Source organism: Thunnus thynnus, chromosome 22, assembly GCF_963924715.1.
Source record: "Thunnus thynnus chromosome 22, fThuThy2.1, whole genome shotgun sequence".
Lineage (NCBI taxonomy): Eukaryota > Metazoa > Chordata > Actinopteri > Scombriformes > Scombridae > Thunnus > Thunnus thynnus.
In genome coordinates this window covers 5,912,099-5,935,156 of record NC_089538.1, presented here as the reverse complement: position 1 = coordinate 5,935,156, position 23,058 = coordinate 5,912,099, and the positions used below count along the sequence as shown (strand labels likewise).

General features: G+C 39.5%; 4 protein-coding genes across 7 annotated transcripts; 2 read left to right on the top strand and 2 right to left on the bottom strand.

The window, feature by feature from the left end:
• The first annotated feature begins 3,489 nt into the window (after nt 1-3,489).
• On the top strand, nt 3,490-5,303 carry LOC137174468 (uncharacterized). The gene is made up of 5 exons (XM_067579765.1): nt 3,490-3,607; nt 3,719-4,060; nt 4,209-4,499; nt 4,639-4,673; nt 4,819-5,303. The coding sequence occupies exons 1-5, from the start codon at nt 3,562-3,564 to the stop codon at nt 4,939-4,941; spliced, it is 837 nt and encodes a 278-aa protein (XP_067435866.1). The 5' UTR covers nt 3,490-3,561; the 3' UTR covers nt 4,942-5,303.
• Nucleotides 5,304-8,075: 2,772 nt separating this feature from the next.
• rbm4.3 (RNA binding motif protein 4.3) lies at nt 8,076-11,006 on the bottom strand. Its single transcript, XM_067580555.1, has 4 exons — nt 10,873-11,006; nt 9,763-10,181; nt 9,001-9,658; nt 8,076-8,684 (listed from the first exon to the last, which is right to left on the bottom strand). The coding sequence occupies exons 2-3, from the start codon at nt 10,169-10,171 to the stop codon at nt 9,027-9,029; spliced, it is 1,041 nt and encodes a 346-aa protein (XP_067436656.1). The 5' UTR covers nt 10,172-10,181; nt 10,873-11,006; the 3' UTR covers nt 8,076-8,684; nt 9,001-9,026.
• A 1,263-nt stretch (nt 11,007-12,269) lies between these two features.
• tifa (TRAF interacting protein with forkhead associated domain) lies at nt 12,270-13,530 on the top strand. The gene is made up of 2 exons (XM_067580558.1): nt 12,270-12,483; nt 12,608-13,530. Exon 2 carries the CDS (start codon nt 12,666-12,668, stop codon nt 13,251-13,253), a length of 588 nt encoding a protein of 195 aa, XP_067436659.1. The 5' UTR covers nt 12,270-12,483; nt 12,608-12,665; the 3' UTR covers nt 13,254-13,530.
• A 1,518-nt stretch (nt 13,531-15,048) lies between these two features.
• LOC137174981 (RNA-binding protein 4.1-like) lies at nt 15,049-20,072 on the bottom strand. 4 transcript variants are annotated; one of them, XR_010925522.1, is made up of 6 exons: nt 19,990-20,072; nt 19,126-19,554; nt 18,369-19,010; nt 16,405-16,481; nt 16,076-16,214; nt 15,049-15,992 (listed from the first exon to the last, which is right to left on the bottom strand). XR_010925522.1 is itself a non-coding variant. In XM_067580557.1 (4 exons), the coding sequence occupies exons 2-3, from the start codon at nt 19,532-19,534 to the stop codon at nt 18,391-18,393; spliced, it is 1,029 nt and encodes a 342-aa protein (XP_067436658.1). In that variant the 5' UTR covers nt 19,535-19,554; nt 19,990-20,072; the 3' UTR covers nt 17,331-18,069; nt 18,369-18,390. The 4 variants fall into 4 exon arrangements, 1 of the variants encoding a protein (XP_067436658.1); XR_010925521.1 differs by having other exon boundaries at nt 16,076-16,170; XR_010925520.1 differs by having other exon boundaries at nt 16,076-16,481.
• Nucleotides 20,073-23,058: the final 2,986 nt, after the last annotated feature.

Here is a 23,058-nt window from a genome sequence, read left to right as displayed (position 1 = left end):
GAAGTCACACTGCAGTGCTCCAACATATCCAGAACTCCAACTTACACATTTTGGTCCAGATTTGTCAACAGAACCGAGATCAGCTGTATCTCCTCTATGTTCGGGTCTGATAATGATGCTGAATACTGTGATGGATTCCAAAATGTGAAATTCAAAATGAGTTCCAACGTTTCTACTGTCTCTCTTAAAATCACGCAAGTGGATTTATCTGACTCTGGGCTGTATTTCTGTGGATTTTACATGGATGGACATACAATACTTAAAGTAATAGATTTAAAATTTCAAGGTAAGAATGTTTTCAGTTTTCTTGTCTCTTGAATTTTTTGGTATTTTGCAAATTTAGATTCTCACCATTGTATTCAACATGTGCGACAACTTCAGTATTATGATTACAAAGTAAGTGTTTCAAAATAACATCCAGTTTAAATTGATCTTTGTTTCATTTCAAGGCCACGATGAATTCAGTGCTGACGTGGACAGCAAGTGTAAAAGTAAGATTCTCCTAAAGTTTTCTTTTATTGCACAAACTGTCAGTCAACTGAAGGTGAAACTAGATTCAGTTTTAATGTTAGCAGGATGCCAAAACACTAAAGCTGAAGTAGAATCTGATCTTTCAATCTTTCTTGTAGAAGATTCTGATGGAATAACAAAGCTGATGAGTGTGATCCTGGGTGGTGTGACTGCTTTCATCGTAATGGTCGTCATTGGTCTGGTTGTAAAAATCAAGAAGCTTCAGACAGGTATTTGTTAGAGCTACTGTATCTTTTTATATTTGCTTTTATTGCTTGTGCACATCCTTGTATTGTTATGTCAAAGTGCATTAACAACAATGTTTTTGGATAATGATTAATGTTGATGAGCTGATCAAACTTATTGTCTCTGTCATTTAGCCATTAATGAAGAACAGCATCCACAAAAAAATAAGGTGAATCCGTATTTCTACTTTTGTATGATCTCAGGCTTAAAATATCCCAGAATCACTTTAACTCATGATTATTTCTTTATTGTATATTTAAGATGATTTTATCATTTGTCATCATCTGACATTGTTTGTGAAGTCCTATATGTTGTATGAGAGTTCTCTGACTCTTATTTGCAGAACCTGGACTTTGATGACCTCAATGATGCAGCACTGAGTTTATATTCAGCAACAATAAGAAGCAGGAGGCATGCATCAGAGAGAGAAGTGGAGACTCAGGTTATTTATGCTGCCAGCAGATAGACTCAGGAAGCAACTGGAACTGCAACTCAGAGTGAAACTTTTTTTTTTCTATGAATGTGTTTATTTGATTTAGTGCAGCTGTTGGATGGGAAGAGTTATCATCACTTTGTCAAAAAACTGTGTTTTGCAATAAAGAGCCTATATTCATGCTATTTTTGGTGGTGCTCTATTTTAATTCTCACCGGCTCCTTTATTTTTTCCTCTCTATCTCTTTTTTCTCATCTGAAGTCTCTCATATTTTGTTTGAAGAATGTGACTGGTGTTTGAAGGAGGAATATGTCTGTCCAGATTCTCTTATAGAAAGAGTTATATGGAAGGCTGTGACTGGATGAATGAGTGAGGTACACATCACTTTGACATCATTTTTAGGAGACAGGGTTATAAAATCATGAGGTCTCTTAACTCAAAGCTTTGTGGGAGTAAAATCTCAAAGGAAGCAGTGAATACTGGCAGACTTTCTTTAAAATTATTCTCTACATTTAATCAATGTTCTTGAAAATACTGAGTTCACATTACAGAAACAGGATTCTGCACACATCACAGCTAGACAGCATGTAGTCAGTTGCTACATATCCAACCAAAAAATACAAAGATACAGTAGCTACTCGGTTTCGGCCCTGAGTGTGTTTGCATTACTGTATGCCCCACATCTGCCCATTCTGACACTTTCCACTGTGGTAACAAATGGTTCTGTCTCTATCAGCCTGAAGTGAAGTCTCAACCACAGGAAGACTGGCTTTCAGCTGAGTGCTATTCTCCAGTCTGTAACGTTCACAATATCAGCTGCAACAGGCGTGAAACAACAATGTTAATGAAACTGGCACTTGTTGTCTTTATCTCACTCTTGATATACTGTGTTGATGACAGAATTGATGAAACACTTACTTGTAACACAGAGACCCTTTTCACTTCAGACATTTTGACATGTTGCAGCAGGAAAAGGTGTAAATAATAAAATGAATGATGGCTGAATTCCATTTAGGTGCTTCAGTTTCAGGGTCCTGCTATCATGCATGCTGGCTCACTGTCACACTGTCATGACTTTACTGAGACACCTGAATAAAGCGGAGGCATAGTTATTGTTGTTAGAGACACCTGTGCTTTTCCTACAGTGACAAATGTCTGCTGTGAAAAGGGCCTGTGGCTAAAGGCAAATATCCTCAAAAAGATGATAGAATGAAAACAGTAAATATCTCTTTGCAACACTGACACGTGTGTGTATGGATGATCCAAATGTAACTTTCTTAAAGCTGCATGAACAGATTTTTGTCCACTTGGGGGCAGCGGAGAACAAACCGTGAAGACAACATCTGACATATTATCACCTTGTAAAGTTTATTTGCAACATTATCATTTATTTGGAGTCATGTTTCTATCCAGCTGAGTAACGTAAGTCCAATATTCACTCTTCTTTTATGGCGGGTTCACACATATGGATGCAAAGTAGTCGGCAGTCTCTGGACTCTTATCAATCTGTAGTTCTGTGTCTGTTGTGTTGAGCGCATACATTTACATACTCTGGTCTGACTGGACAGTTGTTTTCTCACATAGCCTCTGTACTAATGAAGCAACAATGTCGGCAATTTGTTTCTACACATCATCATTCTTTTAAAATCTAGCAGCTCATTAAATACAGGTTGTAGAGAAACCGGAGACAATGACGATCAGTTTTTCCTCCATTTTGTTTAAAGTTAGTTTACGTGGTGACCAACTCTGTTATTCCGTTTACACAGAAATCAAAATGAGTGAATTTGGCTCTTGCTGGTTGTCGCTTTCTGAATCTCTCTAGCTCAGTGGAGGCCGCAGGGCTGTAAAGCCAGGTCTCATTCACAATGAATAGCAGCTGTCACTTTCCTAACCTTTGAGTCTGTATGTGTGAATGCCCTATTGGCTCTGTTTTCGTCTCCACCAACTCCTGAGAAAAATATCTGTCTCTTTAGCTGCTAAATGCTCCACTATGTTCCCCAGATAGTCACTAACTTTGTCTGTCTGCAGATTTAAAGTATCAAATTCATACTCTCAAAGCAACTACTACTTGGTTGTTAAAGTACCTACAGCACAAACACAAATTTCGTGTCCTTTCAGTTGTAACATGAAGATATTTTCACTCTGTAGATAAATGGACTTTTAGTAGAACATTAGATTGAATGTTCAGATAACACAGGTTGAGGAAATCACTCTTTGAGGCTATGATTTTGTTTCAACACTTCTTGACCGGAAGTCATTTATGTGGCCAGTAAGAGCGTCAACATAAAAAACTCCCCGCCTCTTTCCAACAAAGCCCCTGTACATGAGCTCAGTGAATAAAGAGTCATTGCAGTTGGACGATCATACACACAATGAGGAGCTTTATCTTGATAACAGCTTTACTTCTCTGCAGCCTCAGTAAGTACTGACATTGAAATATTAAACATCTACATCTAAGGTGTAAGGATTTAGGTCCCTGTTACTTTATCAGCTGAGGAGTAAATCTCTTGTTGTCTCTGTGTGTTTCAGGCTGGATCACTGTCTCAGTTTCTGAGTCTCAGACTGTGGAGGTCCAGCCTGGTGAAGAAGTCACACTGCAGTGCTCCAACATATCCAGAACTCCAACTCACACATTTTGGTCCAGACTTGTCAACAGAACCGAGATCAGCTGTATCTCCTCTATGTTCGGATCTGATAATGATGCTGCATACTGTGATGGATTCCAAAATGTGAAATTCAAAATGAGTTCCAACGTCTCTACTGTCTCTCTTAAAATCACGCAAGTGGATTTATCTGACTCTGGGCTGTATTTCTGTGGATTTTACATGGACGGACGTACAATACTTAAAGTAATAGATTTAAAATTTCAAGGTAAGAATGTTTTCAGTTGTCTTGTCTCTTGAATTTTTTGGTATTTTGCAAATTTAGATTCTCACCATTGTATTCAACATGTGCGACTACTTATGTATTATGTTTCAAAATAATATCCAGTTTAAATTTGTCTTTGTTTCATTTCAAGGCCACGATGAATTCAGTGATGACGTGGACAGCGAGTGTAAAAGTAAGATTCTCTTAAAGTTTTCTTTTATTGCACAAACTGTCAGTCAACTGAAGGTGAAACTAGATTCAGTTTTAATGTTAGCAGGGTGCCAAAACACTGAAGCTAAAGTAGAATCTGATCTTTCAATCTTTCTTGTAGAAGAGTCTGATGGAATAACAAAGCTGATGAGTGTGATCCTGGGTGGTTTGACTGTTTTCCTTATAATAGTCGTCATTGGTCTGGCTGTCAAAATCAAGAAGCTTCAGACAGGTATTTGTGAGAGCTACTGTATCTTTTTATATTTGGCTCTGTTGTGTTTGCATGTCATATTTAAAGTTGTGTAAACATGATTTGGAAAATGATAAATGTGATTAATTAACTGATAACATGTGTTGTCTCTCTTGTATAGCTCCTAATGAAGAACAAAATACACCACAGAGTGAGGTGAATCTAAGTTGAAAACTTTCTTTTATGTATTAAAATGTAGGAAGTGCTACAATCACTTCAAGTCATTTATCAGTTATTTCTTTTAGTTTTTCCTCACAAAGTCAGCTGTCAGATGAGTGATTGTAAATACTTTAATTTGCAGAATCTGGGCTCTGATAACCTGAACTACGCAGCATTGAGTTTCAATCCAAAGCCCAAAAGAATCCGAAGGCCTGCATCAGGGAGAGAAGTGGAGCCAAATGTGATTTATGCTGCCACCAGATAGACTCAGGAAGCACCTGGAACTGCAGCTTAGAGGTCAACCGATAACTTGTGCCAGTATATCACTCTGCTGTTGTGTTTTTGTACGACTGGCAGGTGGGGGAAGCAACTATCACCATGTCAAAAAAATCCAGTTTGTAATAAAGATGTATTTGTGGCAAATTTGCAGTCTTTGCACTGGATTTTATTTCTCACATGACTGTTTATTTTCCTTTGCTTATTTAATCTGTCTTCACTCTCAATGTAAAAGAGAAAGAATATGATTGGTGTTCTATTGAGGAGGGGTCAGTAAGGACATTGATTATTGTCAGATTAAAGAGAGTTTAGATGGAGTTCTTCAATGTTACTGAGGTCACGTTGGTTGTTTGACAGGAAGAGAGAGTGCAGCGTGGTCTGAGCTGAAGTGATGCGTGTTTGCATACAAATATAGACATGTATTGATGCCCTGCTTGTTATTTTCCATTGTGGTGGTAAACAGGAAGACTGGTCTTCAGGTCTCTGCATTATAACTACACCCAACAAAGGTCTACTGATTTTTATGAAGAAATAATATTTCATCAAAATAACTTATTAAAGTTATATTTTTCAATATCTTATTGGTTCATTTAACTTCACATCATGTATCAGCTTGTGTTTTACCATGCTGGAAAGATGTCGGATAAAAAAAATGGCCCAGCACTTGCAAAACCACACACAAGTGTTAACTTTGTTAAACCGTGACCAAACTCAACAGATGAATGTGAAAAATTGTGCATTGTGGTTGAAACACACTATGAAAGTATAAGTACAATACATTCAGAAATCAACCCTGTTCCTTGCTGCAGAACATTTGAAATTTTAGGGCAGGAAAACATCTTCAATAACAGCTTTATGTTTGTAGTATCAAACTGCTGTACAGTGATGAGGAACAATAGACTAATGACAATTCACTACTCCTACATTACACTACTACACGTGTCATACTGTAGTCCTACATTACACCACCCAGGGCTCTTGACAGGCCAGTAGAAAGTTTTGTATTGTGAGCATGCTCCCTCTAGTGGCCTTCAGTGGTACTTGCAGATTAAGCTGAATGAAACTGAAACTTTTTAAATGAAGATAAAACCAAACCCACTGATGCTGCATTGATACACAGGACACTGAAATCTGTACGAAACCATCAAAAGGTTAAAAAGGTGTACTTACATAAACAGTGGGTAATTATTTTCACATCAATTAATCTGTTAATTATTTTCGATTAATTGATTAGTCATTTGGTCAATAAAATGTAAGAAAGAGGTGGAAAACCTCAACCAGTTTCCCAAAGCGACATTCCTTTAGTGTCTTGTTTTGTCCCAACCAACAGTCCACAACCCAAAGATATTCAGTTTACTGTCACAGAGGACCAAAGATACCAGAAAATATGCTTTTTTGAGAAGCTGAAATCAGAGAATTTGGACATTTTTTCTCAAAAAATCTGATCTTAACCTTAACTTAATAGCTAACAACTACTTGATTAATTGTTGAAGAAATAAAAACAGTAGAAATGTAATTATACTAGGGCTGCCTTCAGACATGAGCAAATACATCAATTAACCTATTTATATATTGTCTTAAACATTAGCAGAATTATATTGATATATTTCCACGTTCAACATACCTTGGGCTGGGTTTCACCCATCAATGCTTTTTTTGGTACGGACCAAAATGTATCCAAATAGTGACTGTGGCAGCCCCACAAAATATATTAATATATGTAAGTACTAAAAGCTGGTATTAAATATAACAAGAGTACAAATTGAAAATATTTGAGTACATAGTAACCGTAAGTGCCTATTGGTTGAATACACTTTGATTTAAATCATAATTTTACCAGTTTTAGACTATTTAGACAAAGCTATTACATATGTTTTAACATAAGTTTGCTCAGTGAAAAAAGGGTTAGTAGAAAAACATGTTTCTATTGTTAAATGTATGGTATCAGACAAAGTATTGTTTTGGTTTAAGTACCAAAACTCAGAAATGTAGTATCACTGCATTTGGAAAACTAGACCTTCACAGATTTACAGTACATTAGTTAACAGGGAGTCCGTGATTGTTTTAAATATTTTATTCATGCAGGTCAGAATCCAACATGGCAATACAGAGTACTCTCAGTTTATTATATCCATCAAAATGTATGCAAAATCTGTTAATAAAGCAATTTTGATGTATAGTAAATTGACTTCATGCTTTACAAGGGTTTCATAAAACTCATGTCTGCAAGACCAGGAGTAAAACCTCCTGATGCTTTCCTTAAGTCACCTCACTCACAATCTTGACTCCTAACCACCCTTGCTACCCTCGATGCTTCTCTACTTTTCCATTTTGGGGAAGGAAAAAAAAACACCTTCCCCAAAAGCCAATAATGGTTGTCAAATTGATGATCGCTGGGTCTGGTCTCAACAATTTCTATCACATATAAATAATATATATATATATATATATATATATATATATATATATATATATATATATATATATATATATGAAGATTATTTCCCAACAAACACTGACAATATAGAACAGCAGATTTTCAGCTGAATGGATAGTTTTGCACACAGTTTATGAATGAATAAACATTTGGCTAACTAGCACTCCTAAACCTGAAAATGGCAAAAATGATTTTCACAGTTACAAACCTTTACAAAGTTCAAATGTGATCATGTGCTGTCAGGATAAGTTTCTACATCATAAACCCTTGACTTACCTGTGGACTCTGAAGGTCTCCAACAGCCTTTGATGTCATCTCCCCCCAGATTCAGGATAAACTAGTCTCAACTTCAAAATCTAACCTGGAGTAATGCCCGGAAAGTGTTATGCTCTGCACTGAAGCTCCATTATGGGCAACTTTCAATTTTTTCACAGAAGGGGACAAGCTTAAAGGTACGCTGATGAGCGAGGCTGGGGCACTTCAGACAAAACCAGAGAGGCTGTATGTCTTTAATTAGTGTATCGATTTCAACAAGTCTATTATACGTCAGATCATCATTAGTGAATGGATAATCACTTAATAGACAAGCAAGATATTTGTCGAAAGATCCTATCAAAGTATTTGAATCAATTCAAGCGGTTCACACTGATTAGGTGTTTAAGCGCTGGGCATGACCTGGAGCCATCTGAAGAACATTACTGCACACTTCTTTTTATTGAAAACAGGTTCGACAATATACAGGTACATGTGAACGTTTTGCGGTGACTGTCCTATTAACAGTTACTTTATATATTTGTCAAACTCTTGCGTCTTTGCAGCTTAGATTTTCACAGCAACGCCACATGGAGGTTTGGTTTGCGTTTGTGAGAAAGGTCAACATGATGGAAACAACGTGCAGATTAGATTTAGTACCAAACATTCAGTTCAGTTAAATCTACAGTCACAAGTATCGCCTACAAAATGATGCTGAAATGAGTCAGCTTCCTAAGGTCACACACAACATCAGAACACTAATAATTCAAACGTAAAAGTTCAAATTAAAAAAAAAACGCCTTACTTTGACGTCAAGTATTAAAAATTCTATAGCACAATGACAAACTAAACAATCAGAGGGAAAAATACGAGTGTAAAAACTGTCCCAAAATAATAAAAACAAAAACAGACGTGGACGTCGGCATTTCAGCTCCTCCTGTGAGCATCGCAGGGGAACGTTAACGCGCTCAGCCACAGACAGGAAGGGGATAGCGTCACGTGCATCAGGAGGCGGCGAGCGGCGACGCAGTCGAACGACGATCCTGAAAAAAGAGCACATGACACAAATGAACTGCCTGCAACTGTTGATACAAAGCACGTTGTTCCATCTTAATTATGTATATGCTGCCTTTAAATCGAGTTGTTTTTGTTGAGTCCCCTTCTTCAGCCACAGAGATCCAAGACTGAACAAGCACAGACGTACATTATGAGAACAGCACCTCTTTCGCATGTCTTTTCAAAGCTTGATTTCCCCACAAGATCTGGAGCGTGCCGGACAACTTACAGGCTGCCTCTGCCTTGACAGGAACGAATTTCAGAAAAGATATGAACACCAGTCTACCTCAGACCTATCCTCACCTTGACTTCACATGCCGGAGCCTTGCTTAATAAGCGTAGCGTGCAGGCGGTGGCGGAGGCAGCCGGTCTGCGTAGGGGTCCCTGGCTCGAGGAACTCCGTATGCCGGTACCCGGGGAACCGGAGAGAGACGGGAGCGCTCGTAGGAGTAGCCGTTACCTGCAGGGGGCATTGGCGTGCTAGGTGCTCTCCTCAGAGGACTACGGTCTCGGGCGTAGTACGAGGACGGAGGAGGAGGGAGAGGCCGACGCTCGTACGGGTCGAGCGGCGAGGTCATAAGACGGTCTCGCACGACGGCTGAAGGGGGAGGGGGAGGAGGAGGGGCGCCAGCACGTTGGTCCTCGTAGGAGGCAATGCCATAAGGACGGGCTCTGTACTTCTCATAGTAATCTACCACGCCATATCTGTCCCTCTCACCCTCATAGGGACGGTCAGGGTAAACGGCTCGTCGGGGGGGAGGGGGCGGCAGAGGAGGGGCGGGGTAACCTGGGGGTATGTGACTGAGGCGGCCCCTCAGGTAGCTCGGAGGTGGGGGCTCATGCCTTTCTCCTGGGTAGCGTGGGGGCCAATAGCCTGCCCTGTCTGGGGGAGGAGGGGGGTAGTCGTCCCGTTCGTCATGTCTGGGACGGCTCTTAGAAATCTGTACATGGATGCGTTTGCCTAAATGCAAAAGAAGATACACATATTACACAATCAGGTTTAAAGTTAGACAAGCTGTCAACACTACTTTTTTTTTTTTTTTAAACATACTGGCCCTTTCTTACCTTGGAATTCAGTGTTGTCTAGTCCCTTGATGGCATCCATGGCCTCATCAGAGTTGGACATGTGTACGAAAGCAAAATTCTTGACAACGGCACACTCTGTGACCGTGCCGTACTCCTCGAAGAGTGAACGGAGCTCATCATCAGATCCCTTCTCTACATTTGCCACATGCAGTTTGACAGATCCCTGGTTCTTCCCGTGGCTGGCCTCGACGTTGATAGGTGTGCCGTGAAGCTTGAAGAGGTGCAGATTCTTGATGGCTTTGGTGGCAGCCTTGCGGTCATCCATGTGGACGAAGGCGTAGTTCTTGATGATGGCACACTCTGTGACTGTGCCGTACTGGGTAAAGAGAGCCTTGATCTCATCCTGGTCTGCCTCTCGAGGCAGATTCCCAACAAAAATCTTCACCATTATTAAAGATCTGTATCAAAATATATTAAAGAAAAACGGGGTACATAGGGATGGGGACAGGGGAAAATGCTTCATTAGAATTAAAAGGCATTTAACCTTTTTACATACTTTTAAATAAATTTGCCTATTTAATAGAATGAGAAATTTTTAATGAGGGAAGAGGAGGATATACAATTTTAAGGATTTGAGCGAGCCAATATAGCTTTTTTAGTGGTAAAACCATGTCAGACACAAATTATTCAAAGTGGAGTATTCTACATACATCCTAAAACATGTCTGGAGGGGATCTTAAAGTATGTTTGCTCAGATATGTAACCTTAGCAGCTGCGTATTAAACGGCCTCAATCAATACAAAATGGCTGACAATTAGTTTAACGCAGCAAGTCAAATGATATAAGCATTTTGACACAAATTAGCGAACATATTTTAACACCTCTCTATCTACTGTTTTGCTATCATAACGCAACAGTGCGGCTTATTAAACAGCTCAATGGTTTAAACACACATCTCTAAACTGCGTTAACCGTTAGCTACAGTTAGCTTGCTCGTTGAGCCACGCTGTGAACAAAGCGCCGAGCTCGATGTTAGCACACAAACGCGACGCAGGCTAACAAACACTCAAAATGTCTGTAGGTAATTCAGTTATTGAAAATGCAGTGAATTGTGAATCTCAAGATACCGGTGAGTGAATTTCAGGTTACCTTTTTTTTTTTTTTACCGGGCGGCCTCTACAAAAAATTCAAACCCCTTTCGAGAGTTTTCCTTTCACGGATGTATAAACAGCTTTAGCTAACTTCCGCTTTCTGCCCCCTTTTTTCTTCCCCGTTTGTCCCTTTTTGTGACCCACAGTCACACCGCCCCCTACTGCCTAGGAGGGGGCAGTGTCCATCGTCCGCTTTATGTATTAAGTATGCATATATTTTACATGTTTTAAACCCCGAGATAACTGTATGAGTATATGATATTCTTTACACCTGGGGAAGTTTAAAATGATGCCACACACTATCATGTTTTGTCTTTTCTTGCCGGAAACCCACTTCCAGCATATTTCTGTCCATGTCTGGTAGTTTTTAATGCTTTATTGAACAATATATTAACAAACAGCAAGGCAAGTCAGCCATGGTTTGGAAGTAACTCACAATGTCTCATATTTAACCAATAACGTCATTTTCTCTGCTTGAATCACACTACTAGCTGTGACATGCAAGGGGATTAAATTATTACACGTAAGTAAACGATTTCTTCCTGGATTAATGTGTAACGGTGTCATTTTACAACAGGATTATGCCTCCCGCCAGGGTCGGATCCCTGGTCAACAATGTGAAATTTAAGAAGAGTCGTCCTTTCTGTTTCAAGTTGCGTCATCGGGGAATTTTTCAGTGCCCCAATGCTGCGTTAAGGTGCTCATCTTGAAATCGTATGTTACAGAACTCTGATCAACTCGTGAAATATTTGATTAGAAAAGTAAAAAGAGTGAACATTGTACGAAAAAGTAGCAGCGACCCTATTGTAGGCTGGTGGCACATTGCAGCACAACATTGTGGAGTAGCCTTGCAATATATCATTCTTTTTTATTGATGAATAATATGTTGATTATTTTTCCAAATAATAATTACTCTGTAAAATGTGTTTAACATGGCTATTACAATTTCCCAGAAGCCAAAGTGACATCTTGAAATTGCTTTTATTGTCTAATTAACAGTCTAAAACACAAATATATTTACAGCTAGTTACAGTTTAGTTTGTGTAAACCAGTGTATGATAGGCATGTTAGGTTGAAATATGAATAAATACTTGCCAAAATCGTTTATTAATTTTTTTCTTTTTCTTTGCAAATTTCCCTGCTGATCCACTGATCATGTATTCATGTTAGAAAGTAAGAGTGGCAAATTACCAAGAAAGACTGACAAATGTGATTATATAATAGTTTACAAAGTAACATACACTTTATTTTACCAGTTGGTGAACATAACTTCCATGTTCACCTTATGTTAACAACACTAAATGAAAATCACGACTTATCCTTTGAATTCACTACTGCTTTACGTCATCCACACATTTAGAGTAGTGATATTTCCGTATGTGCAATTGACCGCACCATCATTACCACTGGGTCTTGTGAGAGTGACGAAACCAAGCGGGAGGAGAGAAGCCAGCAGCATGAAAAGAGCAAACAGAAAGAGTTAGCCTGTTTTCATTCTCAGCACCAACACCGCTAGTTCCCCCTGAGTGTGACACACTCTATTTGATGCAGTTTTCCTGTGGACGTAGTAAAACCAAGTGTTCTTCAAATTAGGGAATTCAACATACAGGTAAGACACAATGATCTAACAACAGGAATTTGTATATTTGTTGTATTACTTTACTTGTGTTTGACTGGTAAACCACCCTATCTACTTGTATTCTAATGGGCTTGTTTGCTTTCTGCTCCAACAGCCCTTCATCATTGAAGGTCAGCCCTCTGCTGATTTCATCACAGGAGCTTTTTGTCATCATGAATGTGTCCCAGACAATGGAGACAGAGGAGGATCTCCTGACTTGTCTCCATATCAAGCTCTACCACCCGCAGCAGACTTCTAAGGGCCTTTACAGTCTGCTTCCTCTGGGGAACAGGAGAAGACACTCAGCAGAGGACCCTCTCAGGCTGGGCCGTGACGCCCAGGCTTGCACCTTTGCCCTGGTTGACCCCCGGGTGTCCCGTAAACAGATGGCCCTTCATGCATACCGCACACCCCAGAGCCCGGACATGCTGTTCACCATCCAGAACCTGACCCAGAGGGGACGACTGTCAGTAAACAGCTCAACACTGAACTACCTGGAGAAGATGGATCTCCCGGCCAAGGCCCTGATCCGGTTCGGAGAGTATGAGATGCTTATCATCCGAGAGCCCGGCGAGGCCAAGGGGAGCTTTGAGGTGGAGTTGGAGGTGCTGACAGTGTCTCCATCCAAGGAGACATGCATGTTTGTGCCTAGTACCACACCCGTCATGGACACAGGCTCACGTGTGATGAACGGTTTACCTGCTAGTCTTAGGACCCAAGGCCCCTTGGAAACTGATGAGACTCAATTGTGTTATTCATGACTAACAATCACCACTCTGTGACATGCTGTGACTTTATTTTTACTTTCTTGTGGCAATGAATTGCTGTCTAGTTGTTACATTTGAGTTCAAGCAGACTCCCTCTTTGTAATGTGAAATCATAGTATTACTCAGCACTCTATGTATTACAACATATATCTATATACTGTAAAGCTGTGATCTTCATATACTGAATTAACCCCATTTCTTGAAGTGTAAGCGCTTAAAAAAAGCCTTTTTTTCTACTTCTGCATATTAAATATTTTTTGGCAAAATCTTATTCTGAATGTTCTTGTTCTTAAATATTCTGTATCAACCATAGATTTGACAACCAATTTAGAGAAACTGTCCTCACATTTACTGGAAGTTTATGGTAATTATTCATACAACGCTGTTCCTGAGAACAGCAGGATGGCGTGACATCTTTGCTTGAGGTAAAATTGCTCAAATATTTGAGCTCAGGCTACAATAAGCTGCGGTAGAAACAAAAACATGCACACCTTTATAGTAAGTTCAGTATTATCAGTGAAGTATACTTAAAAGTATTTAAAGTAGAAGTGTTTTTTATGCATATTGGCCGCTCTTAGTTACATTATTATATACTATAGGATTATTATCAATGGCACTTAAATGTGTATGCAGCATTTTCTTGTTACTAGTCGACAGGTAAAACTAATATTTATCTACTTCATATTAACTGATCATATGTTCTGGATGAAAATTTGAATCTGAAATATAACTATTGCTGTCCAATAAATGTGGAATAACAAAAGTATATTTCCCTCTGAACTTTTGTGGAGCAGAAATATAAAGAAGTGTAACAAGGAAACAGGGAAGCACAGGTACCTCAAAATTGCACTTGACCTGTTTGTCAGGTCCTCTTCCCAGCATGACAACATCAGCCGGAAATAAACAAAACCAAAGAATACAGACACAAAGATGAGACAGTGAATTATGCTAAAACTGAAAAAGATATATTTTTTAAATTTACTGAGCTGGTCTTCTGGTTAACAACACAGGACAAAGTAGAAACACACTGCGACTCTGGGTACTATTTATTTTATAGTCTTTGAGACAAAGTCCAATCTGGTTTGAGATTCCTCATCTTGCTCTCTTTATTGAAGTTACGAGAAGGAAGTGCAAAATGAGATCTTCCATCTAGTCATTTGAAGCAGCAGAGCACACAGTGTTAGTGTAGTTAACATCAGCAGGCTTCAGGAATAGCCAGTACAAAAAGTCCTAACAGTGTGGAATGTGGTCGTTATCATGCAGGCAGTAGTTGGACCGGTTCAGTAAACCCTGTAAAACAGCGTCTGGTCAACACAGTATTGACACTCTAACCACCTCTCATGATTTCTTGAAACTCAACTCCAGCAATAAGATAGTGTGTTTACAGGAAACCTCCTTTGAACTGCAATGACTTCATTGCGGAAACTGACTTTCCAAAAAAGGGAACAGAAGATGCAACTCCTCACTCATGAGAAATATGAGGAGGAGAAGTTCTATTTACATTTCACTTTGTACAGCTTTGATAACTTTGTCTTTTTCCTATTCCTAAGTACAGTGTCTATACTATCCATTATAACAGGTTACCTGTCTAGGATAAACGGAAAGCATACTTTTAATGTATATATACACACACACCGTATGTCTGGGTCATTTTTCCTCACTGGCAAAGATAGACAAATAAGTTGTTGCTGAACAAGCACATCTGGGGGTTTTGCTTGCAAATGTTAGCAGGAACAAGGATATTGCCAAATCTATGAAAAATCAAGTAACACTGACAACATTTACAGGGTTTGTTTTTTGTTTTTTTTTAAATCACAATGCAACAATATTCTGACTGTTTCAAAGAGGACACATTACAGATTATGTGAAACACAGGACTGTTGAGACGTGTTAATACCTCAGTATCTGTTTTGCCAGAGGTTCTCCAAGACTATGAGCACTTTTTAAATGGTTTTGAAATGCTAATTAGGCAACATGAGATAATCTGTAATGTCTCACCATAAATTATTCTCAACTTTGACGCAGTTTGTTGTAGAGTTTCTGCCAAACTGCGTAACAGCAGGAGGCCATTTCATACTAAACAGCCTTGCATGACTGTGTTTGAATACCAAAGATGTCATGTATCAGATTTCTCTGTAAATGATGGTCATTCATTTCCAGCCTGTTAAGTTTCAACTTCCATACTGAAATGACAATGTTAAAAGTTCATATCCATATTTGAAACAAACAAAAACAAAAAGACAATGATTTATAAAATACAATTTATTAACACTTCAATTGCTACAAATATCTGTGTGCAACTGCCCATATACAGTAACCTACAGTATGTTTATATGTTTTAGGTTCATAAATAGTAAAGATACATAAAGATAGTAACAAAACAAAAGGTTGAACAGTTGTATGTAAAAGATCACACAAAAATTTCAAGTACAAATGGAGCCAAAACCAAAACCCTGTCACAATTACATGTTTTAGCCACATGTCAACTTCAAATATTTATAGAGCTTCTTAAAAGTGTCTTTGGTAAGTTTGAGGTGGCTTGTTTAAATTAAATTTTTTAATTAGAAATCTGTAGGGATTGTTCTGAGGCCAGTTTCTTTCACCTAACTCATTATTTTGGTGTCATCAGCTGATGGAGAAAAATGTAAACATACAGATTTCCTTAAGATTTAACAGTCAATCCAGCTCACCAACCAATGGGCCGAACCTTCACGGAAACACCAAATGCACTTCCTGTAAAAACAACACGCTTTTAAAATCAGGGTACACAAAAAGGAAACACTCTTATGGACATAAGGAATTTTATACTGCATTACCTTAAACTGCACGACCAGCTGATCCCATCTTGTCTAGTTCGTGATGAATTCACTTCATGACCCGTTACAGCCAGCAGAGCAGGCCCGTCTACAGCCTGTAGACAAAGAGACGGGGTCAGCAATCCCATTCTCCCCACAGCTTAAAGAAATAACACATTTTCAAATGTTTAAGACCAAATTTAATGGTAACCATGAAGTAGAGAATACAACTTTGATATTCTGACTATACAACGAGTACACAGCAGTATCCAAGATCACAAGACAGAGACATGAGTCAATGTACTGTTTTAGTAAGAGGTATTTTGGAGTAAAGTTTGAACAATACCCACCGCTCCGCCTCAGGATGCAGACATCTTCCATGGATGACTTACCATGAGCTGGTGTCTCCTGCATAGAGTCTAACAACCTACAAAGAGCACAAATACTAAGAATTCCAAGACTGCATGCAATTTATGGTACAAATAAAAGGCCATGTTGAGAGTTAAGACAATAATGGAAAGTGTGAATAATTTGTGTGAACTAAATGACAGAGAAATGAAGAATGCAAATTAGAACAAATGTCGCAAGACGACAGAAACATGGCCCATCGCAAAGCTCAGTTAATTATCGTTACTACTTCTAGGAAACAACTAATTGGCTCGACACAAGGTAGGCAATGGACGACTGTGATGCAGCTTCCTGTGTGACAGGGACAACACGTAGCAGCCAGCGGACGCAGATTAAAAACATTGTGTAGCTACAGAAAAATTAAGGAAACGGAACTTGTGGTAAATTTTTCTGCTCAATGTTTTGTCACTCCTGTGTTTGTGGACAGCTACAGATTTCATTTACTGCATCAACTTTAAAAAAAAAAAAGGTCTAAGAGGAGAAGTCTTAATCTACTTTTTGTTTAGGTTTGCATATACAGTATGCTTTTTATTTTGGTAATGACTCAAGAAAGCGGTTATCAATGTAACAATGTCTGCCAAGTCATCAAAATATCAAGGTACAGCTGCCCACAAATTTCATTTTCTTCCCTCACGTCTCATCGCAAGCCTGGTTGCTTAGTTGTCCAGTATTTTCACTGGAGATGAACGGGAAAACATTACCTACCATGTGTCAAGCTGATACTTCAAGGGTGTGAAGAATGAAACTGAAAGCGTGTTAAGAGTGAAACGCCTGCGTAACTTTCAAGATATCTGGTGTATAGTGGCTGTGTGCCAAGTCATTAGACTGAGAGGCCTACCCAACAAGGAATAATTTGACAGTTAGAACGTTGTTTTTTGGTTTCATGTGTTTATTAAAAAGCCTTCAAATGAAAAGCAATTTGTAAAGTAAATAAAATCATACATAACGTTGCTATAGATTCTGTTTACGCTAGAAAAAGTTAACACAAATGTAAAAAGAACAAAACCAACCTGGAACTTTTGATTTGTCATGCTTTACATGCGTCGGAAAACTTAAGAGCTTAATGTACAACCTGCCACACCAAGATATTAAAGCACTTATACGCTGAATTTTATAAACTTCTTTTGATGAGCATTTAGTGATCAACCAACACCCTTAGACTGAACAAACTACAATAATTTTGCTTACAAAGACTACATATATTCTCATTTAATTGACTTCCCTTGTTATGAAATTCTGTCACAGTCTTCCAGAGGCCATTTCCATTTAGAAAGATTGAAAAGCAGAGTGTATAGTTTTTTTTGGCCAAGATCAGTACTGTGTGTCACACTGAAATAGACTAAGCACCTACGCCAGCATCCTATTCTGTGAAACACTTTAAGGATTTGAACAGTAAAACAAGCAGAGGAACAAGAAAGGCATAAACAGCTCAGGAGAATACGTGAACTGTAGACATGGAATCGTATGTTTTTAAAGTACGGGGCTGTTCCGCAATACAGTATCTTCCAGTAAGTCTCAGGCGAACGCAACGCAATCCGCCATAGACGAGAGGGATGTATAGCACCACGTACATCAGCAGACGACGACGATCATGTCATATTCTAAACCTGGAGAGAGAGCACACGACACATGTCAAGGAGCGCGTTTTAATCATGATTCGCGCAAAGATTGATCTTTGAGGTTAAAGCAGCAAATATTTTTAGGATTCCATTAGCAATGTTTAATGATTGTATATCGATTTATTAGCTCTGCAGGAATGAAGAGCTCTGGCTGATGATGATGGTTTAAAGTGTGTTTCTACCTCAATTTATGGAATCAAATTCATTTTGATTTGGCATTAATTTAAAGATTTTCTCAAACTCTTAGCAATGTGATTTATGAGGTCATTCAACATCTCTGTTCTCACCTTGTATTATACTCTTGTGTGCCTAATAGCTTGCATAGCGAGGTGGCGGTGGCGGCAGCGGCTGAACTCTCTCCGAGAACGAGTCCCTGGGGCGGGGAGCCGCATACATCTGAGACCGGGACAGCGGGGAGAGCCGGGAGCGCTCGTAGGGGTAGCCGTTACCAGCTGACGGAGCAGGTGGAAGCGGGGCTCGTCTGATGGGGCTTCGGTCCCTTGCCATGTAGGACGTAGGAGGAGGAGGGGGGAGCGGCCGTCGCTCGTATGGATCGAGGGACCCCATCCCGAGACGTTCTCTAACCAACGCCGAAGGAGGAGGCGGAGGAGGGGGGATGGCACTGGAACGCCTGTCATCGTAGCCCGGGATGCTGTAAGGACGGGCTCTGTATTTCTCATAGTAATCGACCACCCCATAGCCGTCTCGCTCGCCATAGCCACGGTCAGGATACGCTGGTCGTCTCGGAGGAGGAGGGGGCGGCGGAGGCGGAGGCGGGTAAGCGGACATGCGACCTCTGTAGGGAGGCTCGGGCATCTCCCCTGGGTAGCGAGGAGGATAATAGCCTCCCCTGTTTGGCGGAGGGGGATACTCATCCTCCTTGTGCACCGCTCTTCTGCTTTTTGATATCTGAACATGTATGCGCTTCCCTAAGAGAGAGAAAAACATTGGCCCTCAAATCCAAAACTGCTAGACACTAAACTGTATGGAACCCTTAGAACTTCCAAAATCCATCCATTCCTACATCATCAAAAGTTGACTTACCTTGAAACTCTGTGTTATCCAGGCCTTTCATTGCATCCATGGCCTCATCAGAGTTATCCATGTGCACAAAAGCAAAGTCCTTCACAATGGAGCACTCGGAGACGGTGCCGTACTCCTCAAACAGTGCACGCAGCTCGTCACTGTAGCCTTTCTCTACATTGGCTACGTGCAGCTTGACGGGGCCCTGGTTCTTCCCCCTGCTGGGCTCCACATTGATGGGCCTGCCACTGAGCTTGTACAGATGGAGCTCACGGATGGCTTTGGTGGCGGCCTTGCGGTCTTCCATGTGGACAAAAGCGTAGTTTTTGTACTTTGCACATTCGGTCACTGTGCCGTACTTTGCAAACAGAGCTTCAACTTCATCCTTCTCAGCATGCTGAGACAGGTTCCCGATGAAAATCTTCACCATGGTTGCTCCAGTGTGCTTCTCTACAGGGCGGTAAAGACAGGACGGGTGAACACAGGCAACCATGTACTGACGGGGAGCAAATGGTGACTCAATAACGTCATCATCAGGAAATAGAAAGCTAGTAACGTTAGTCGAGGCGACTATAACCACATATGTCACCGCCTGACATGTTAAACTGCGCTCTCGTTAACGTTTATATGTTGTTGTTTGTCTAGAAACAACACGACTTCAGATACAGCGGAGACATTTAAGGCTAAACTCGACGAGGTTTCCGTGTTTGCGCTTCCTGGTCGGAGAGCTGCTAGCCGGGCTCGTTTTACTTGAATGGTTGCTATTAGCAGGCTAACATTAGCTCCCAGGTGTTAGTCGATTTCGTCTCATGTTACTAAAAGTTAAATCGTACGCAGTTACGATTAAAGATGTGGAATTAATAACATAAAAACGACAATACTCACCACTTGGGATCGACGCGCCGCGCCACTCAGAAGTCTCTGACGGTAGGATAAGATACAGTGAGAACCTGCCGCCCAATGAGCACACAAATAGAAATCTGATTGGCTGACAGGCGTGTCGCTCAAAAAGTACGGACTGTGATTGGATAATTTGGCTTTCACTTATAATCGGTCTTTGTAGGATAGTAGGTCAAGTTTCGTCATGAGCAGTTGAAATACAAGTCAAATCTTTATACTGTAGTATGTTGTGACAACAATGAATCTGTCCTACAAATTATCATCCTTAAAACGTCATGTGCCACATAAAACACACATTTACATTCTGACTTTTTAAAAAACTCCGCTTGAACTCTCTTGCTCTAACAAACAATATAAAAAGCAACAGGTTCTTAGAATATTACAGAGATATATTTGATGAAACCCTTTGAGGTCAAATTAATCGCCCTCAGGCAGGATATTGAAGTTAACTGCGTCTGTGTTACTGCTGTAACTTTATGAAACTGTAAATTTACAACGGAAGAGCACAATGTCTGTACAAGTTACTGTAACTTTATCAGAAATAATAAAGTGCATAATTCAAGCAGCTTAGCTAATGTAGTAAAAGATCTTGAGCTAATAAATTTCCCCTAATGGAAAATTCACATATCTGATGTCTTAAATTGCATTACTGCTTTATTCTATATTCATATATCATGATCCAGTCAACTACAATGCATAATGTAGGAGAAAAAAATCTTACAGTACATTCAGTCAGTGGAAAATCAATGATAACTTACATAAAACGCTCATTTTAAAGGTGTAATGTAGATGTAAGGAGCACATGCAGAAATAAATGAACTGTTCAATCCCCTCTATATTCCTGTTTCTTCTCCTGTAATGAGTAATTTACACCAGCAGTGAGGAGAGACAGTGAAACAGCAGAGGTGAAAAGCTTTGGAAAATCTCTGTTCTGAAGGGAATATCCCATTACGTATTTCCCCTGGGAGCCTGTGTTTTCCAGGCCATATCCTCAGAGTGCATGCGGCCACTGTTAGTCATGGGATGTTAGTCAGATGTTGGCCATTATCCCAGAAATCCCAATTTTGTATTAATGGAAAATAATGGAATGAATATGAAGTCACTTACCCATTTAGAGAGCCCTTGAGAACTACCGCATCTTAAAGCTGTATTAGGCGACTTCACACATTCAACTGGCAGAAATGTATTAAACTAGATTAAAGTCTCTTTGTGTTTGAGCAAAAACAACTATGTGGGTGCTTTTCAGTGCTATGTATTGTAAATGAAATGGTGTAAAAAAAATATTTGGTGTCTTCAAAATCATACAGTTGTCAAAAGTCTGTGGGCACATTTTTGCACCATATATGTATGTAATATACATTTTTAGCACACAGAAAAGGCAACTAGAGAAAATGTTTTTTCACTCATAGAATTGGACAATTTCTCAACTTTGAAAAATTTCAGCAGAAATCAAGTTAAAGGTGCTCAGTGGAGTTTTCTTGTCGACAAAGTTTTTTGTTTCAGTCTTATACAACACTTTTCCTTTTGGTTATATTAAAGATATTCTTATTGACTATTGTCTATTATTACTACAGCAATCATAACACTTCTTCAGTTCATCTTTCAAGTCTGCAGTTTTATGAATGAACTCAAGTACAACATACAATTTTAGATATCACTTTATGAGTCTGAGTTTAAAAAAGTGAGAGTTTAGGATATCTGTGTACTTCCTCCTCATGTGGTGTGTCACTGTCACATACAGTTTAAACTTTTTTTTTAATGACCAACAAGTTTAGCGGCTCTAACTTGTGACAGTAAATGTCCAGCAGAGGGAGACACAGGCCGACAGATGTAAAGTAGCAGAGATCAAATTTTCTCACTGCAGCATTTAATTATTTATAGCACAGTAACATTTTTGAGTTTCAAGTTCTTCCTCGGCTCCCTTGTAGCTTTGTTATCAACAACTGTCTGAACTGAGTCATCAGTTTTATATGATTATTCTATAAATAGCATAAAATCTCAATTTTGATGTATAAATTGAGTGATTGGCCACATTCATCAAGCTATAAAACTGGTTTAATATATGATGGAAGGAAATATACCAGATAGAAAACTAAAAGAAATTTACAAATGAGTGTACAAAAAATGGTTTGTTTGATTAATTTGGCTTTTTTCTGTACATGCAGAAGCAAATCTCTATGTACTCCATGACAACAAATATTGGATTAGAGTGAAGTCTGGAATCAAATATTAACACTGTTGTTTTGAAGCCATTCCTGTGTAATTTAGGCTTTCTGTTTGAGCTCTTGTCTTGCTAGAAGATAAACTGTCAACCCAGTAAGTGGCAGGTTTCCAGCAGGCTGTATCAGGTCATCTGGCTGGATCTCCTTGTTTTGCTGCATTCATGTTCAATCTGCTTTTACGAGCCTTTCAGGACCTGCTGCAGCGAAGCATCCTCACAGCGCCTCACAGTGCATTTCTGCACGTGTTGTGTTTAGTGTACACCAAAAAGCACAACTTTCTCTCAAATGCTGTCTAACCCACAGTAGCCCAGATGTTGTTTTTTTTTTTGGTAATAGTGGCTATTACGGTGTCAGCGTCTCCCATCTCAGCCATATAAACCTGGAACAGACTCTTGAGTAGCAAGTTGCATTTGAAAGCTTTTCAGAAAGCCAGTGTTCACAGGCCTCTGGATGAGCTGTGCCCCGAATCCATAGTGCACACTACATAGAAACAGGTTTTGAGTGTTCACGCTGGAAAAGTGACAACATTGAATATACTCAAAACGGTCACTTTGCATATAAAAAACCCCCTACATTTTTTTAGTGTGCTGTCCATAAACACCACTGTCTCACACTGCAATGCAAAGAGGAAATGGGGAAAGTCCTCACAGCTGCAAAACACCCCAGAAAACAAAAAAAGACTCAATGACTCAAACATTTTGCATGTATTTTACCACTTCCTGTTTGTATAAAATAATTATGCTTAAGTATGTTTTTATACACTAACAGCAAAAACCATAAACTATTACTAAAGCGTATACACACTGTATATAATTAGTATGTAGTGTGGAGC

Coding starts and splice junctions, on each gene's coding strand:
- LOC137174468 (XM_067579765.1), top strand. CDS start 3,562: ATGAGGAGCTTTATCTTGATAACAGCTTTACTTCTCTGCAGCCTCA. Junction 3,608..3,718: donor TTTACTTCTCTGCAGCCTCA/GTAAGTACTGAC, acceptor TGTGTGTTTCAG/GCTGGATCACTGTCTCAGTT. Junction 4,500..4,638: donor AATCAAGAAGCTTCAGACAG/GTATTTGTGAGA, acceptor TCTCTTGTATAG/CTCCTAATGAAGAACAAAAT.
- rbm4.3 (XM_067580555.1), bottom strand. CDS start 10,171: ATGGTGAAGATTTTTGTTGGGAATCTGCCTCGAGAGGCAGACCAGGAT. Junction 9,659..9,762: donor AGACAACACTGAATTCCAAG/GTAAGAAAGGGC, acceptor TTTTGCATTTAG/GCAAACGCATCCATGTACAG.
- tifa (XM_067580558.1), top strand. CDS start 12,666: ATGAATGTGTCCCAGACAATGGAGACAGAGGAGGATCTCCTGACTTGT.
- LOC137174981 (XM_067580557.1), bottom strand. CDS start 19,534: ATGGTGAAGATTTTCATCGGGAACCTGTCTCAGCATGCTGAGAAGGAT. Junction 19,011..19,125: donor GGATAACACAGAGTTTCAAG/GTAAGTCAACTT, acceptor TCTCTCTCTTAG/GGAAGCGCATACATGTTCAG.